General features: G+C 36.0%; 1 protein-coding gene across 1 annotated transcript in view; it reads left to right on the top strand.

The window, feature by feature from the left end:
• Nucleotides 1-18,206, top strand: part of ARID2 (AT-rich interaction domain 2) — a 158,453-nt gene that overhangs the window by 138,616 nt on the left and 1,631 nt on the right. The window contains exons 17-20 of the mRNA XM_057701724.1: nt 4,744-4,882; nt 4,975-5,060; nt 7,894-8,017; nt 8,107-8,198. Of these exons, the coding sequence (XP_057557707.1) occupies nt 4,744-4,882; nt 4,975-5,060; nt 7,894-8,017; nt 8,107-8,198 (441 nt within the window). The remainder of the gene's footprint in view (nt 1-4,743; nt 4,883-4,974; nt 5,061-7,893; nt 8,018-8,106; nt 8,199-18,206) is intronic.

The following is an 18,206-nucleotide window of genomic DNA, read 5'->3' as shown; positions in this document are numbered from 1 at the left end:
AATACAGGTGATTAGTGTAATTAAAATAATAAGATTGAGGTTCAGTGTTTAACAAAAGGTGAAAAGTTTGGAGTGGTTTGTGTAGGGAATGTTTTTAGGAGCAGAAATGAATGAGCTGTGAATAATAGAGTCATTTGATTACTTGGAGGTGAGCTAAATTTTATTGAGCAAGGCTTGACAATTTTGGAATACTTGTGGAAAAGATCTCAGAGTAGATAATTAGTAAGATGGGCAAGGTTAAAAAAAAAAGGTTACCAGTGCAGCCACTACAGCTACGACTAATAATAATGATCATGATGATAATTTCTTATTGGCATACTATTTGCCAAATAATTTTATACGTATCACCACAACCACCCTGGAAGTTAGATTAACAGAAAGTAAAATGAGTTTCAAAGAAAAGTTATTTGCCCAGTTCCTCTACCTGTGGTTTGTGTTCCCAAAGTTGTGTGTGAGGAGGTGGGGGAGGCACCCTTCGCATTGTACATGCCAGAGATTGTATGTTTATTACAACAGTTTTTCAGCATATGGCAGTAAAGAGTCTTAAGGAAGGACGTTCTTTAAATTTGTACAAAGGCACCGTATAACCATACCATGGCAGCATAATATAAAATTGTATTAGTAACAGACCCAGTCTTAGACTCAGAGACATAGAAAACAAACTTATGGTTACCAAGGGGGGAAAGGGAGTGGGAGAGGGATAAATATATGTATAACTGAATCACTTGCAATACGCCAGCAACTAATACAACACTGTACATCAACTATACTTCAATTAAAAAATTAAATAAAACAGACTCAGTTTTATTTAAAAAACACATATACACAGAGAAGACTTAAAGGAAATATACCAAAATGTTAGTAGTCTGGGTAATTGAATCACAGGGGATTTTATTTTCATTTGGTTGCTCTTTTGAATTTTTCTGATCTCTTTAGATGTGTATTGTGTATTTTGAGGGACTTGGGGTAGGATGTTGATGGAAAGGTAGTAGTAAAGAGAAGATTGTTTAGACACTCTTATAAACAGTAGTGGGCATTCCACTTCATGTCTTACCCTTCTACGTCTCAGAAAATTCCATATTATTCTGAAAACTCACTATTTTGCATTGAAATTACATTTAAGCATTTTATTTTATTATTTTTTATTTTATTGGCTACATTGGGTCTTCGTTGCTGCACGCAGGCTTTCTGTAGTTGTGGAGAGTGGGAGCTACTCTTCATTGTGGTGCACGGGCTTCTCATTGTATTGGCTTCTCTTGTTGCCAAACACGGGCTCTAGGCACACGGGCTTCAGTCATTGTGGCACGTGGGCTCCATAGTTGTGGCTCTCAGGCTCTAGAGCGCAGGCGTAGTGGTTGTGGCACACAGGCTTAGTTGCTCTTCAGCATGTGGGATCTTCCTGGACCAGGGCTTGAACCTGTGTCCCCTACAGTGGCAAGTGGATTCTTAACCACTGTGCCACCAGGAAAGCCCACCATTTAAGCATTTTAAATCCAGATACTCCATTTAGTGGATTTGGAAAACTTAACTTCTCTCTACCCTCATATGGTCATTATAGTCAGCTTCATCACTGTTTTAGAACTTCACTTTGTACCATAGTCAAACACTGGTTTGTATGACTTGAATAGATGAATAGAGAGAAAATAGACTTAGGATGAGGGGAAACATAGTAGGTAAGAAAAATAAGAGATTCTTTCTTGGGCACTTAAAAATTCGTGTTGTCTTAAAACTGCACACACACTGAGTTGTGTATGTTTAGTAATTTAAATGATTTAAAGAAGTACTAACTTTATGCTTTTTTCTTATGGCTGATGAATTCATCAATTTTGTGTATTGTAAATAAGCTTGCTTCATTTAATGTATTGCGGGACAGTTTAAAAATAGGTATCATTTTGACTAGTGACAGCTAGTAGCACATTTGGATTTTGGTTTGTGTGTCTCTGTGTGTGTAAACAGTTTTACCTTTCAATTAATAAATTAATAGTATTTTGGTAAAATCTGAAAGTACAGTAAGAACTGTCTTCTTGTGACAATTAGTAGCACTCCAGTCATTTATTTTATATCAATGAAATAACATTATGAGTACTGAAAAGTAAAAGAAATTCCAAAACTAAAAATGTACTTACTGATTTTAGTTTCACAGTACACTTTTTTTAAAATGACATCCCCATGAGTTATTTTATAACTAGAGTTTTGTCCCTTTTGACTTCCTTCACCTGTTTCATCCCTCCTCCCCCATCTCCTGCCTCTGACAACCAGCAGTCTCTTCTCTTTATCTATGAGCTTAGTGGGAGGGTTTGTTTTGTTTTTCAGCTTACACATATTGTGAGGTCGTAGGGTATTTGTCTTTCTCTGTCTGACATATTTCACTTACCATGATTCCCTTGAGGTCCATCCAAATTGTCACAGATAGCAAGATTTTGTTCTTTTTTTATGTCTGAGTAATATTTCTGTGTGTGTGTGTGTGTACACCACCTTTTCTTTCCATTCATCTGTCGATGGACATTTAGGTTGTTTCTGTATCTTGACTGTTGTAAATAATGCTGCAGTGAACATGGGGCCACACATATCTCTTCAAGTTAGTGTTTTTATTTGTTTGGATAAATATCCAGAATGGAAATTGCTCTATCATATGGCAGTTCTATTTTTAATGTTTTGAGAAACCTCTTAATGGTTTTCCTCAGTGGCCACACCAATTTACATTCTCATGAAGAGTGCACAGGGGCAGAGGTTTTGTTTTCTCCTCATCCTCACCAACACTTATTTCTTGTCTTTTTGATAGTAGTCATCCTAACAGGTGTGAGGTGATAACTCATTGTGCTTTTACTTAGTGATGTTGAGCATTTTTTCATGTACCTGTATGTCTTCTTTGGGAAAATGTCTATTTAGACCCTCTACCCGTTTTTTAATTTTGGGGTTTTTGCTGCTGGGTTGTATGAGCTCTTTATGTATTTTGGATATTAACCCCTTATCAGATATATGATTTGCAAATATTTTCTCCCATTCAGTATGTTGTCTTTTCATTTTGTTGATTGTTTCCTTTGCTTTGCAGAAGCTTTTTAGTTTGATATTTGTTCCCACTTGTTTATTTTTGCTTATTTATTTTTGTTTATCATTGCCTTTGTTTTTGGTGTCAAATCTACAAAATCATTGCTGAAGCCTATTCAAGGAGCTTACCACCTATGTTTTCTTCTAGGAGTTCTATGATTTCAGGCCTTACATTCCAGTCTTTAATCCATTCTGAGTTAATTTTTTTGTATGATATAAGAGAGTGGTCGAGTTTCATTCTTTTGCATGTGGCTATCCAGTGTTACCAACACTGCTTATTGAAGACACTGTCTTTTTTCTGTTATATATTTTTGGCTCCTTTGTCATAAATTAATTGACTATATATTCATGCATTTATTTCTGGACTCTCAGTTCTGTTTCACTGATCTGTGTGTCTGTTTTTATGCCAGTACCATACTGTTTTTATTACTATAGCTTTGTAATATAGTTTGAAATCACAGCACATGATGCCTGCAGCTTTTCATGTTTCTCTGGATTGCTTTGGCTTTTGGGGGTCTTCTGTGATTCCATACAAACTTTAGGATTGATTTGTCTATTTCTATGGAAAGTGCCATTGGAATTTCAATAGGGATTGCATTGACTCTGTAGATTGCTTTGGGTAGTATGGACACTTTAACCATATTAATTCTTCAAATCCATAATAGTTTTACAATTAGCTTTTGGTAAGTATTTATATAGATGAATATAAATGGTATATGTCAGTTACAGTGATTTTTGACATTGTGTTTTATAACTCAGTATTCAGTTTTTTTGATTAAAATTTATTTTAAAATGTCTATCATTTCCTGAAAGAATATTAATTTGAAATATTATATATGTGCTCTACATCAAAAATTGGCTCCCACACAGATATGTTTATCTGACATCCATAAAAAATTAAATCCTGAGAGAGTTCCGCCATAAACTTTAAAGATAGTGACTATATACTTATTTGCATTACTAATTAGTAATTGAAGTCTTTTAATGTATTCTTTGCTGTCTGGATTCCAGTATTCTCTTTCATTGCTGTGTATTCTAATTAACAAGGGAGTACAGTATCTGATTTTCTTCAGGTTTCTGTCCTTGGCCTGATACACTCAAGCATTTGCATTATTAAGCCTCAGGGTCTATGAATGGGTTTAGTGTGATGTTGGAGAAACGAGAAACATGACTTCTTAAACATGGATGGACATACAAAATGTGAATTCAACTAAAAAGCCAGAATCACCAAAATTTGTAGCATTTAGATTTTTAGATTGAATATGTTAGAGTTTATTACATATAGTGTGAAATCTGATAAATGCTTGAGCAGCTTCTAAAAGTACAAGAGAATATGGTATTTGTTCAGAAGATAATGTTCTGTTGTGTTTTTTTTTTTTCTGTTGTGTTTTAAAATGAAATTTTATTTACTTTCAAGAGATTCTTAACTGACCTTCATTGAAGGTAGGAAATTGAGAATGAGATATTAAGCTTAAAACAGATTACCAGAAGTGTTCAGAACGATTATTTGACTTTAAATATAAGCAGAAATTTTAAAACTATTCATTGAAATGAAGTGAACTTGAAACTTGTTTGCACTATTTTGCTTAATATTTCTGTATGTTGATCTGGAGCTTTTTTATTAGCAGAGCAGGTTTTCTATTTTAAAGAACATATCTAAATGTCATAAAATTTCTACTACTTTTATTTTTGTAGGTGGTTTCAGACCCCCTCACAGGTTTTCTACCATGCAGCAACTGAACATGGAGGAAAAGACGTATATCCAGGGCAGTGTCTTTGGGAAGGTTGTGAGCCTTTTCAGCGACAAAGGTTTTCTTTCATTACTCACTTACAGGTACACTTTCTTAATACTATTTGGTTTGTAACTCATTTAGTTGCATTAAAGATCTTGATGCATATGCTTTTTACTTCCTCTTTCTCCAAAAGGACAAGCACTGTTCAAAGGATGCCCTGCTTGCAGGATTAAAACAAGATGAACCAGGACAAGCAGGAAGTCAGAAATCTTCTACCAAGTAAGGAACATGAGTTTACTTCCTGTTGTATATAAAAAAAAAAAGATAAATCAGAAAACCAGGCAAAACATAGAAATAAAAGGAGATTTAGCATATGGGGAGACAGGAAACCCGGGTTATAGTCCAGCTCTGCCGTTAACCAGCTATGTATGTGACCCTGTTCAAATTGCGTAAGTGCGCTAGGAATCACTTTACATATTGGCTGGACCACATGGTCTGTAAGTACCTTGTAGCTCTAATGTTTTGATTCCACTTTGTAGGCAACTCATTGGAAATAAATGACAGATGATATATGAGAACTGCTTTGTAAACTAGAAATAAATAAATGGTTCTCTGTCCTTTGAGACAGTAGTTGTACATGTACTTGATAATGGCAAAGAGATTTATTCTTACAGCTACTCCCAAGGAAAGACCAAGGTGCATGTGAGGGTCCAGTATAAAAGTATATTTGTCACACTCACTATGTGGTTATTCATTCACCTATTATTTCATGAACACATAATTGTAGTCAGGTTCTGAGTTGGCTGTAGATTCCTGTAGGGTCCTTATTAGCTTTGCATAGTATATCCTGTTCTGTTTCTGAGACCCTTAGTTGTAAACTCTGTAATCTAAGTAATACAGTCAACCCTCCATACCCTCAGGTTCAGCGTCTGAGGATTCAACCAACCAAGGATCAAAAATAATTGAAAAAAAAAAAAAAAAATTCAGGAAGTTCCAAAAAGCAAAACTTGAATTTGCCATGCACTAGCAACTTATTTACTTAGTATTTACATTGCATTAGGTATATAAGTAATCTAGAGATAATTTAAAGCACACAGGAAGATGTGTATAGGTTGTATGCAAATACAGTCATTGCTCGATATCTGCCTAGGATTGGTTCCAGGATTTTGGTATCCACAGGGGGTCCTAGAAATAATCTCCCCTCCCCCCCAGTGGAAACCAAGGGACAGCTGTATTCTTACTTCTCATAATGTAAAAATAAATTAACTTGTCACCATTTATTGAGACACTGCTGTGTACTGGTTTTATGCCAACAGGGAATTCTAAGAATAAGATACAGTCTAACTTCACAGCGTTGAAATTCTAGACAGAGAACTAGAAGTGTGGGAACACAGAAGCTGCTTACATACTTTATTCATTCCATTACTGTTTACTTTATTCTTTCCATAACTATTTATCCCACATGCTAGGCACTAAGGTATAGCGTGAGATATATATGACGAAGATATGTTTTGCCATTCTCAAGTCTGGAGATGCAATGAAAGGTGTAGGTAGTTCTTATTAAATGGTGTAATAAGTCCTAAAATGAATATATGCACAAGACACTGTGAGAGCCCACCTAAACCATTCTAGGAGACCAGGGAAGGTTTTCTGGTAGAAAGTACATCCAAATTGAAACCCAAAGAATGAGGAGTAAATAGTTGAGAGTTTCATAAGTCATAATCATGAGTTTGGATTTTACCCTAAAGGCAATAGAAAGTCACTTTTTTTTGCAAAATCTCTTTCTCTGTCATTTTCACTGTACAGTTGGCCCTTGAACAACAGAGGTATGAACTGGATCTACTTACATGTGGATTTTTGTCACAGTATATACTTTAGTGCTGCACCGTTGTGGGTGGTTGAATCCACAAATGTAGAACTGCGGATGTGGAGGGCCAACTGTAAATTAGTTACATGTGGATTTTTGACTGTGGGGAGAGTGGTTACCCCTAACTCCCTGTGTTGTTCGAGGGTGAAGTGTATTTAATTTGTATATATTATGTAGCTTATAAGAGTATGTTGCAATATGTTTGAGTTTGCTCAAATTTGGAGGAAGTTGTATTTGGTATATCAGTTACAATCAGTCAAAATCTTTGTCACTTACACATAAAATCTAATAATTTTTATCTGTGCCCATATATAGATATATGTCTGTAGACATCTATATATAGATACAGATTAAAACTGGTTTACAGTTGAAAGATTGCTTTTATGTTAACTTACTTAATATTCAGAATTAGTTTACTTCTATAAAAAGGTGCCAGAAATATACCCACTTTATAGATGCAAAACCTGAGACCAGCGGGGCAAACTGAACTTGAAAGTCATGCAGCTAGTTACAGTGTCAGAAATAGGATTTCCTCACTGGGAGCCAGTGCTCTGCCTCACCAGAATGGAGCAGATACTGATACAATTTTTCTGCTTGGCAGAGGAAGCCTAGAATAGTTTAAATCTGATTTTATAAAATCTGTCTCAGTAGTCCCTCCATTCTGTATCTTTCCTAAAAGACAGTAGAGCTATACTGAAAGGATTGATTGAAATTAGGAAGTAATGAAGAAAAATTATGTAATATAGTAATAGTTTGAAATGTAGTAGTTAGCATAATTTCATATTATTATCATATTAGGTTATCTTTTCCTGGGTGACCTATACATATACCAGTACATTCTTAGGTAATATTGTTTTCCTCTTAGGTACTGTTTAGCAAAAATAATTTGTAGCTCAAATTGTAGACTATTCTTTGTCAACATCTTTACATTGCATTCAAAGATGTGAACTCCAGCTTTGATATTATGTCGTATTTTATATATGGGCTGTACTAGAACATCTGTTGTTTGCTTTAAAGTTGATAGATTGGAAAATAAAAGACTTGAAAGTTCTTGATACCAAGAGCCCTTTTGCCTAGGCTGACACAAAAAGTAAATATTACTCTTGGGCCACGGCAGCTTTTACTCACCCTGTATTCAGAGTTTCGGAGTACAGCCACCTTTTAGGGGTTGGCAGTTTGATCATTCGTTGTCAGTCTGTCTGCCGCATCATGTTAACATTCTTTTTCTCTCCCTGGTCAATTTAGGCAGCCAGCTGTAGGGGGCACAAGCTCAACTCCTAGAGCACAAAAGGCCATTGTGAATCATCCCAGTGCTGCCCTTATGGCTCTTAGGAGAGGATCAAGAAACCTCGTCTTTCGAGATTTTACAGTGAGTAAGCCCTGAAAGCCTTATCTGTAAAGGTGTGAACACTGTATGATTTAGATCTTTATTCTTTTTCTTTTCTTTTCCTTTTTAAGGATGAAAAAGAGGGACCAATAACTAAACACATCCGACTAACTGCTGCCTTAATATTAAAAAATATTGGTAAATATTCAGAATGTGGTCGCAGGTGAGTAATCTGTTCTCTGTAGTCAGAGTGAATCTAGATTATTTTACTTTTATATATATGTTAATACGGTTAGATATCTGCATTTCATTCACTGTTTTTCTCACCAATTTTTGGATATGTCCAAAAGCTTATGTCAAGGTCAGGCGATCATGGATTCTTAAAAGCCAAAAAAGTAGAAGTTGAAACAACCAAAAGGTGTTCTTTTTGTTTTGTTTCGTTTTGTTTTTAAGATTTATTTTATTGTTTGTTTGTTTATCATTTTTGGCTGCAGCTGGGTCTTTGTTGCTGTGCACAGGCTGTCTCTAGTTGTGGCGAGCGGGGGCTAATCTTGGTTGTGGTGCCTGGGTTTCTCATTGAGGTGGCTTCTCTTGTGGAGCACGGGCTCTAGGTGCGCGGGCTTCATTAGTTGCAGCGCAATGGCTTAGATGCTCCGCGGCACGTGGGATCTTCTCAGTGCAGGGATCGAACCTGCATTGGCAGGCAGATTCTTAACCACTGACCCACCAGGGAAGCCCAAAAAGGTGTTCTTTTAACTTGTTTCATTAGGTTAAAGCTTGTTGATCATAAATTTAGAGCAAAAAGTAGATCTACAAGAGAAAACTTATGAGTTTACTGGGAGGAAAAATGAGTCAGTCACTTGAATCATGTAGAATTAGAATGGAATTGTTTAATAGTTACGATTTTAATGAAATCATCAAAGTCATAGGTATGCTAAGATTCACTATTATACTCTAAAGTTTTAAAAGTTACTTCCGAATGCACTGAAAAGAAAACTTAGGATTTTGTAGATCTATAGAAACTGGAAACAATAACTCTAACCCTTGAGAGAACAAATGTGGATTTGCCTCCCTTATCTCCCTTGAAGCTTGAAATTAATTTTCTAGATATTCCTCCTCCATCTTCAGCTGATGCAACGCAGGTTCCTTCACGGGAAGGTTGTCCTCTAATGCATCTTGCCTCCCAGATAGTGATTTTTCTCTCCTAGTCTCTCTCCTCTCACATATTATTAATCGAATCTTCTCCCACAATTTTACCTTGTGTTAGGGCTTTAATGATATTTTTTGCAGTAACCTTCCAACTGGACTTTCCAAACACAAAAACAGTGGCATCAATTTAAAAAAAAAAAAAAGCAATTAATTATATCAAACTTTTAAGCTTCTATAAATTGAAGATGAATGAAACTTAAAACTGAAGTTTAAAAAAAAGTATTTGCAATGACAAAGGTACTGTATTTAGTGTATCCAGTATCCCCACAGAGAAATAAGAAAAATGCTTAATACTCAAATTAAAAATAAGCATAGTTTTTCAGGGAAAAACAAGTAGAATCATGGAGGTTTCATCACTAGCATCTGCCAGCTTCATTCGTAACATGAGTTCTTCCTTTCTCACTGTATTTCGCTCTGCACCCCTTCTTTTGCTACATTTCAGTTTTAGCCAAACTAAACCACATGCACATTCCAACCATACAAGACATCTTTTGTGTTGCACGTTCGTACCTTTGTTCCAGTGCTTGTACTGGTCTCCCTGTGTTGTGGCCCACTGAGTATCTGCAAGCCCTCCCTCGTTCAGCTCAGACATTGTCTTCTGTGTGCTGCCTTTCCTGTGCTGCATTCTCCTTCCTCATTGAGTTTGTTCTTTGTTTTTATAATGTCTGTCTTATAATATTTCATCTTACTGTTTTATAAGTAGTTTTTTTTTATGTGGCTCTTTTCCCTTACTGACCTAACTACAGATTTTCTCTGATTAATCTTTGTAACCAGAACACCTACAGCACAGTGCCCAATACATTAGAGATAATTGCTACTTCCTGTTCATCCTTCAAGACTGAACCCAGGTCACCTCTTCCTTTCCTGACATCTCCCTCACTACCTACCCTTGACCTAAGGTGCTCCCTACACTTTGCATGTTACTACCTTACATGATGAGATCAACATGATGGTTGAATATTTTTGTTTTTGTGTCCTCAGTGCCTAGCATAGTGTTGGGAATATAATAGTGATTCAATAAATATTTGATTAATAGACTGATAGAAGGAAAGAAGGTCTCACAAATTCCTTTTTTCCTAGAGTTCTGATGTGGAATTTGTGTAGACAATAGGAATTCTGAAAGGAATTTTATAACTTTTCCCTCGCATTCAAATTGCACATTCTCAGGCTTATAGCAAAGCCTCTTTGGCTGCAGATATCTAATATAATTATTAGACCAAAAATTCATTTTACTGTTTGTGTTTTGTTGTTGATTTTGTTATTTTATTTAACTCTAAACCTTCTAGAAGTCTTCTGGCATCGTTAGTTGGTAAGATCTTAGAATAGTAGAAAAAAAAGAATTAAAACAATTGATTAGATTCATGCCATTCACTTTCCCAGTCTGGGTTGAAATCCCCATATAGAACCTTTGTTGAATATCTCCAGCGATGAGTTTTTGCTGGAGCAGGATACTGACAGAATCTGGCCAGACCCACCGATATGCAGAAGAAAGTATAGGAAATCAGATGCTGGAACAGATAATTCTGTGTTGATATATTATATTCCACCTCTGGTGGAGTAAGTTACTGGGTGTGATTTTTTTTTTTTTTTTAAACTACAGCAAATTCTATTTGCAATAAGAAAATTACAGGTCAACAGGAAGATATATGAAAATTTACTTTCGTTCTTACAGTATAGTATACTGAAGAGTATAGAAATGTCTGTTCATATTTTTCTTTTTAAAATTTTAAGTTCAAAATCTGATTATTCAAATAATGTAAATTGTTTAAATGCAGTTTATTTTCTTTATGATCAAACTTGAGCTTTGGAGAATTGCAGTATGTTTCTCCTCTTTTTGATGTATATATCTTTTATCTGTGTGTTACATGGGTCTTACTTAAAAATCAAATGATACTTTTCTTCAGTAATAATGAACAATCTGAAAAGAAATGAACAGTTCTATTTAGAAAACAATCAAAAGCATAAAATACTTAATCATATTAACCAAGGAGGTGGAAGACTTGTATATTGAGAACTATAAAGCTTTGCTGAAAGAAATTGACATAAATAAATGGAAAGACATCCTTTGTTCATGGATTGGAAGACTTAATATAGTTAAGATGTCAGTACTACCCAGAGCAATCTACAGATTCATTGCAACCCCTATCAAAATTTCAATGACTTTTTTGCAGAAGCAGAAAAATTTCTTGTTAAATTCGTATGGAATCTCAAGAAACCTTGACTAGCAAAACTATCTTGAAAAGGGGGAACAAAGTTAGAGGACTCACACTTTCTGATTTCAAATTTTACTGCAAAGCTACAGTACTTAAAACAGTGTACTATCTTTTGTAACATAAAGATAGACATGTTAACCAGGGAACAGAATGGAGAGCCCAGACATAAGTCCTTGCGTTTATGGTCAAATGATTTTTAGTAATGATGTCAATTCTCTATTCAGTGCAGAAAAGATAGTCTTTTAAGCAAATGGAGTTGGGAAAACTGGAAATTCACATGCAAAAGAATGAAATTGAACCCTTACCTAACACCATATGCAAAAATTAACCCAAAATGCATCAGAGACCTAAAAGTAAGAGCTTTTATAAAACTCTTAGGAAAAGCTTCATGACACTGACTCTGGCAGTGATTTCTTGGATATGGCATCAACAGCATGGGCAACAAAAGGAAAAATAAACAAATTGAATATCATCAGAATTAGAAACTTGCTGAATAAAAAGACAATCAACAGAATGGGAGAAAAGAATTACAAATCAAATATCTGATAAAGGGGTTACTATTCAGACTATATAAAGAACTCCTAAAACTCAACAACAAAAAGCAAACAAACCAAATCAAAAATAGGCAAAGGACTTGAATAGAAATTTCTCCAAAGAAGATAAATAAATGGCCAATAAGCATATGAAAAGATGTTCAACGTTACACATTACTAATCATTAGGAAAATGCAAATCAAACCCACAATGAGATACCACTTCATACCTATTAGGATGGCTATTATTAAAAACAAACAGGGAGGGCTTCCTAGGTGGCTCAGTGGTTAAGAATCCACCTGCCAATGCAGGGGACACGGGTTTGATCCCTGCTCCAGGAAGATCCCACATGCCACGGAGCAGCTAAGCCTGTGCACCACAATTACTGAGCCTGTGCTCTAGAGCCTGAGAGCCACAACTACTGAAGCCCACATGCTTAGAGCCCAAGCTCTACAACAAGAGAATCCGCTGCAATGAGAAATCTGCACACCACAACGAACAGTAGCCCCCACTCACTGCAACTAGAGAAAGCCCATGCGCAGCAATGAAGACCAAATGCAGCCAATAAATAAGTAAATAAATTTATTAAAAAAAAAATTAAAGCAGGGAGTTGAACAGATGTTTATGCACCATTGTCATAGCAGCATCATTCACAGTAGCCAAAAAGGAGAAGCATCCCATGAGTCCATCACTAGATGAATGGATAACTAAGGTGTATGTGTATATATAATGGAATATTATGCAGCCTTAAAAAGGAATGAAATTCTGATACATACTACAACATGAACAAACCTTGAAGATATTGTGTTACATGAAATAAGCCTGACACAAAATGACAAATACTGTGTGATTCCACTGATGTGAGTTACCTAGAAGAATCAGATATTGAGTTGGCCGAAAAGTTCCTTTGGATTTTTCCTGAATATCTTATGGCCAACCCAATAGGTAGAGATAGAAAGTGGAACAGTGGAATAGCCCCCGGCAGAGGATTGGTGGAGGGAGGCAGAGGGGAGTGCTTGTTGGTTGTGGGAAGGTGAGAAAGTTCTGGAGATGGATGCTGGTGATGGTTGCACAACAGTGTCAGTGTGCTTAATGCCACTGAACTGCACACTTAAAAATGATTAAAGTAGTAAATTCTGTATTACGTATATTTTACCACAATTTAAAACTAAAAACAACAGCAACAAAGGAGGGATTTGGGGAAAATGCAGAGTGGATGCTAATGAGTATTTGGTTTCTTTTGGGGGTGTTGAAAATATTCTAAAATTGTTGTGGTGATGGTTGTACAATTCTGTTAATGTACGAAATACCACTGAATTATACACTTTACACAGGTAATTGTGTGGCATAGGAATTATATCTCAGTAAAGCTGTTATAAAAATTTTTTTAATTAAATGGTAAAGCTTATAACAAACTATGTAGTTCCCTACTTCACCCCTCCTACCCACATCCAAGGGAGAGCTTTCAACAAGTTGATCTAATTTTTCAGGTATTTGCCTCCATGTTTCTAAATAACATATTTATGTTACTATTCTTAATTTACCTATTTTACACTTTACCTGTTGACTCCCTTTGTGTTGAACACTGTTAAAACCTCTCTTCCTTAAGCTTTTCCTTTGCTCATAGTATTGTTACATCTTAAATCAGATGTTGTTGTTATATTATTTGATGCTGAGCCACATGCTACTGTTTTACATTTCTTTTTCTGTTTGTCTTTCTGGGGTAGATTGTCTTGCTTCTTGAATAGCCTTTTATGCTGATTTTTTCCATATATTTCAATCGGTATCTTTTAAGCCTCTGTATGAGCTACCTAAAAACTTAAACACAGTTGTTAAACCTCTATCAGGTCTACATTTTTCCCCATGGACATTGGCCTTGGCAGTCTTGACAGCTTCCTTTGTAGGCCTGATACACAGCTGTCCTTGGGAATTCCTTCTATGTTGAAACCTTTTTTCTTGAATCCTACTTACTTCTTTTGCTTTATTTACTCCCTCATTGTAGTAAGGTACTTCCTCCAATAATTTCGAGACCCTACATGTCTGAAAATGTTTTTAGTCTACCCTTACTCTTGATAGTTTGGTTAGATATAGAAATCTAGGGGCTTCCTAGGTGGCACAGTGGTTAAGAATCTGCCTGCCAATGCAGGGGACACAGATTTGATCCCTGTTCCGGGAGGATCCCACATGCCGCGGAGTGGAGCGACTAGGCCCTTGTGCCACAACTGTTGAGCCTGCACTTTAGAGCCCATGAGCCACAACTATTGAGCCCATGTGCAGCAACTGCTGGGGCCCACGTGCCTGGAGCCCGTGCTCCGCAACGGGAGAGGCCATAGCAATAGGAAACCCACACACCACGGTGAGGAGTAGCCCCTGCTTGCCCCAACTAGAGAAAGCCCATGTGCAGCAGTGCAGACCCAACACAGCCAATAAATAAATGAATAAATAAATAAACAGATTTTTTTAAAAACAACAAAACAAAAAAACAAAAACACATTACCATTTACATTAGCTTTAAATAAAAAAGATATAGAAATCTAGATTGAAAAATCGACTTGCCTTTAAAAATCTGAGGACATTGCTCTAATGTCTTCTAGCATGCAGCTTTGCTCTTGAGATGTCCAGTGACATTCTGTTTCCCATTCCTTTGTGTGAGATCTGTTTTGCCCTGCTCCGGAAGCTCTTAGGTCTTTTTTTTTTTTATTCCCAATTTCTGATATTCTGAAATTTTGTAATGCTGTGTCTTGGTGTGGGTGTTTTTTGTAGTTGCTGTTACTGAAGTGGACATTTCATTTCAGTGGATCCTTTCAATTAAGAGATTCATGTCCTTCAGTAATGGGAAACCTTCTTGAATGTTTCTTTTTGTAATACTCTGCTATCCATTGTCTGTTCCCATTTCTAGAACGTCTGGTTTCTTTTTGGATGCTAGACCCTTGTCATCCTCTAATTTTCTTTTCTTTCTTAGCTTTCATTTTTGTCTGTTTAATCTGTTTTCTGAAAATTTCCTTGACTTTATTAAGTCTGTTGAAGTCTTACTCCACCTGTCATGCTTTAAATTCTGAGAGCTCTTTTTAAGTTGCCAGTTGTTGCTGTTTTATAACATCCTGTCCATAGCTTGAATACAGTGCTTGCTCATCTCTCTCTGAGGATGTTAATGCCAGTATTTTTGAAGTTTCTTCTGCGCCCAATATGGTTGCTGTATACTCGAAATTCCTCAGATGTCTGAGGATTTGGGGCTTCATGTTATGTTTTAAGAATGAAATAGCTGCCAGCTAGTTGGAAGCTCTGGGTGCATGACCTCCATATGTCACTAGTGAGTCATTTTAGGGTGACTCCTGATGAACCAGTTTGTTTTCTAGAAGCCTCTCAAATGTCAGTCTCTGTAGAGATTGTTTCTCCAGGAAAGAATCTTTGATTTTCTTGCCTTTAGAGGTGGACAACTTGAAGGAGAGTCTGTTAAGGGCCTGCATTCTGGAAACAGAATTGGGGGTGGGGTGGGGAAGAGATGTGTTCGAGTATGTTCACTTTCCTTCACACAGTCTATGTCTCTTTAAGTCCTAAACCTTTCTGGTTTAGTTTCTCCAGAAAATAAATTTCTTTTATTCATTTTGGGAAGAAAAGGAGATAAACTTGTACTCAAACCACAGTATTTTCCTAAAAGCTGATTTGTGTCTTAAATTGTTTTCACTAATGCTACTTACAAATTATTTCTCATCTATTAAGTGCATTAAAGTGACACAATGTTTATCCTTTTTTTAACATATCAAAAAGATAAAGGAACTTTTGAGATTTGAAATTGAAAGAATATCATTTTATACATCAAAACAGGCATATTTCATTTTTTATCTAGTGAGTGCTTATTTAATTCTTTAAAACCCTCCAAAATAAAAGATACTGATTTATATCAAAAATGAAGTTGTTACTTTAAAATCATCCTAGTGATTTAAATTTAGTCTTTCTGTTTTTATCCATGCAACATAAAAATAAAAGAAAGAATACTTTTTAACATGTGACTGTTTATCACTTTGGAAAATATGATTTTATTTGTTAAGTTTTTGAAAGTAAAGGCTTTTTGCTTTGTCAAAATGTTCATTGATTATAGAGGGGAAATAATTTAATTGCAGTTAGGTTATTTTTAAACTGAGTTTTTTATGGCTATTTTTTCTTTTCCAGAGAAAAAATTATAGACATTTTATACTTCATTTAAAAATTTGTTAAACTTTTGAAGTAAATCATGCCTCAAGAAAAGTGGAAAAAAAACCAGACGTCTGAAGCTCAGTGAGCTCTCACAAACCACCCACGTAACCAACCATCCAAGTTATGAAATTGACCAACACCAGTACCACAGAGCCCCTCTGAGTGGTCCCCGGTCTTTATCCCGTCCTTGTCTGGGGGACCACTGTCCTGATCTGCAACACCATAGATTAGCTTCACCTGATTTGGAACTTTATATAAGTAGAATCATTTAGTATATTTTTTTCTTGTGCTAGCTTTTTTTTTTCTTTCTGCAGTTTTTGTGAAATTCATTCATGTTGCATGCAGCAGTACTGTGTGTATATAGCAGTAGAGAATTCTGTTGTATGAATATACTCAAATTTATCTTTTCCATTTTTGATGGACATGTGGGTTGTTTCCAGCTTGGGATTGTTAAGATAATGCTGCTATGAGCATTCTGTGCACATTTCCTGGCCATATAGGTGCATATTTCTGTTGAGCTTTTACGAGGGGTTGGTGATTCATTGACTCTTTAACACGTAATGCCAGATTGTTCCAAAGAGGTTTCATCAGTTTACACTGCCTCCAGCCCTGTGTGAGAGAGTCTCGGGTGCTCCGCATACTCGCCAGCGTTTGCCACTGTAACTTTAATATTTAATTTTAGCCATTCTTTTCAGTGTGTGGAGTATGTACGTATGGAAGTTAAAAAAGCAGATACCCAAACAGCCAAAAAATGTGTGGAAAGATGCCCAACTTCTTAGTCATTGATCTCGATTTTTTTAAACAGTTTAACCTTTTTGTTTTGTTTGACTTTGCTTCGCTGTTGTAGAAATGGCTGCAGTCACCACATGTTACATTTTGGCTTTGAATTTCTTTGTTCCTGTAAATTGCTCCCTTACATTGTTTATCATTCAAAATTGAGAAGTCTTCATCTCCTTTCTTTCTTCTAATTCCTTTTACTCAGGGTTATTTAAATGAAGGCACTGAATCTCATGGGTTCTTGGCTAATCTCATGCTTGTTGATTTTTTTTCTAACATTTAATGTGAAAAATTTCACACATAAGGCAAACTTGAAATAATTTTGCAGTGAACACTCATATATATACCAGTCACTTAGCTTTTACCGCTGACATTTTACTATATGTACTTTCTGCATCACGTATCTATCCATCCTTCCATTTCTGGCTGATGTACCACTTTTCTCCTCAACCCTTGGCATGATTCTCTACACTTTTATAATTTGAGGGCTAGAAAATTTCTTTCAAAGTTTATAAATTAAAAAAAAAAAAACAGCTTCTTTATGGAGTAATGTGGTATTCAAGTGGTAGTTAAGCCAAATGTTGGCCTGGTTTGTTTCACTTAATAAAAAGAAAGAAACTCATCATACCTACAATATAATTTTTATTTTGAAGTCATCTTTTAGAAGCAGCCATTTTGTCCCTCTCCAGCTGTTTTCTGACGTGATCTGAATTTTTACTTTATTGTGCCAGGGACCCTTAACATGAGAGCTACCCCCTTAACAAATTGGTAAATGTACAGTAAGTCACTGTTGACTGTGGGCACAGCGCTGTTCAGCAGCTCTGAGTTTTTTCATCTCGCTTAACTGAAACTTTATGCCTGATGACTAGTAATCCCTCACTTCTACCTCCCCGTAGCCCCTGGCAAACACCATTCCACTTTTTGATGCTATTCATGAATTTGACTGTTATGGAGACCTGATCTGAATTTTCTAGAAGCATGAATGAGGAAGAATACAGAATTATGCTGGGTGGTCTCCCTTATTTAGAAAAGTACCGTTGAGTAAAGGCAGTCAACATGTTGCCTAATTCTGCCACTACTGTTTAGCTAGAAAGCCATTTCAGTTCGAGGTGCCTCAAGTTGGCCTCAGTTTACTCATTTGTAAATTGAACGGGTTAAACGAGTTGTTTTCCAGGTCCCTCCTTCTCTTCTGCAATTCTATATTAACATATACTGGGTATGGAACTTTGTATTGTTTTTTAAAAAACTAGTTTCTGAATTTGCAGAATCCATAAGGCATCATCATTGTGACCTTGAATACTGACG

This window comes from Hippopotamus amphibius, chromosome 12 (genome assembly GCF_030028045.1).
Source record: "Hippopotamus amphibius kiboko isolate mHipAmp2 chromosome 12, mHipAmp2.hap2, whole genome shotgun sequence".
NCBI lineage: Eukaryota > Metazoa > Chordata > Mammalia > Artiodactyla > Hippopotamidae > Hippopotamus > Hippopotamus amphibius.
The sequence above is the reverse complement of the archived record's forward strand: the minus strand, read 5'-3'. Positions and strand labels throughout refer to the sequence as shown.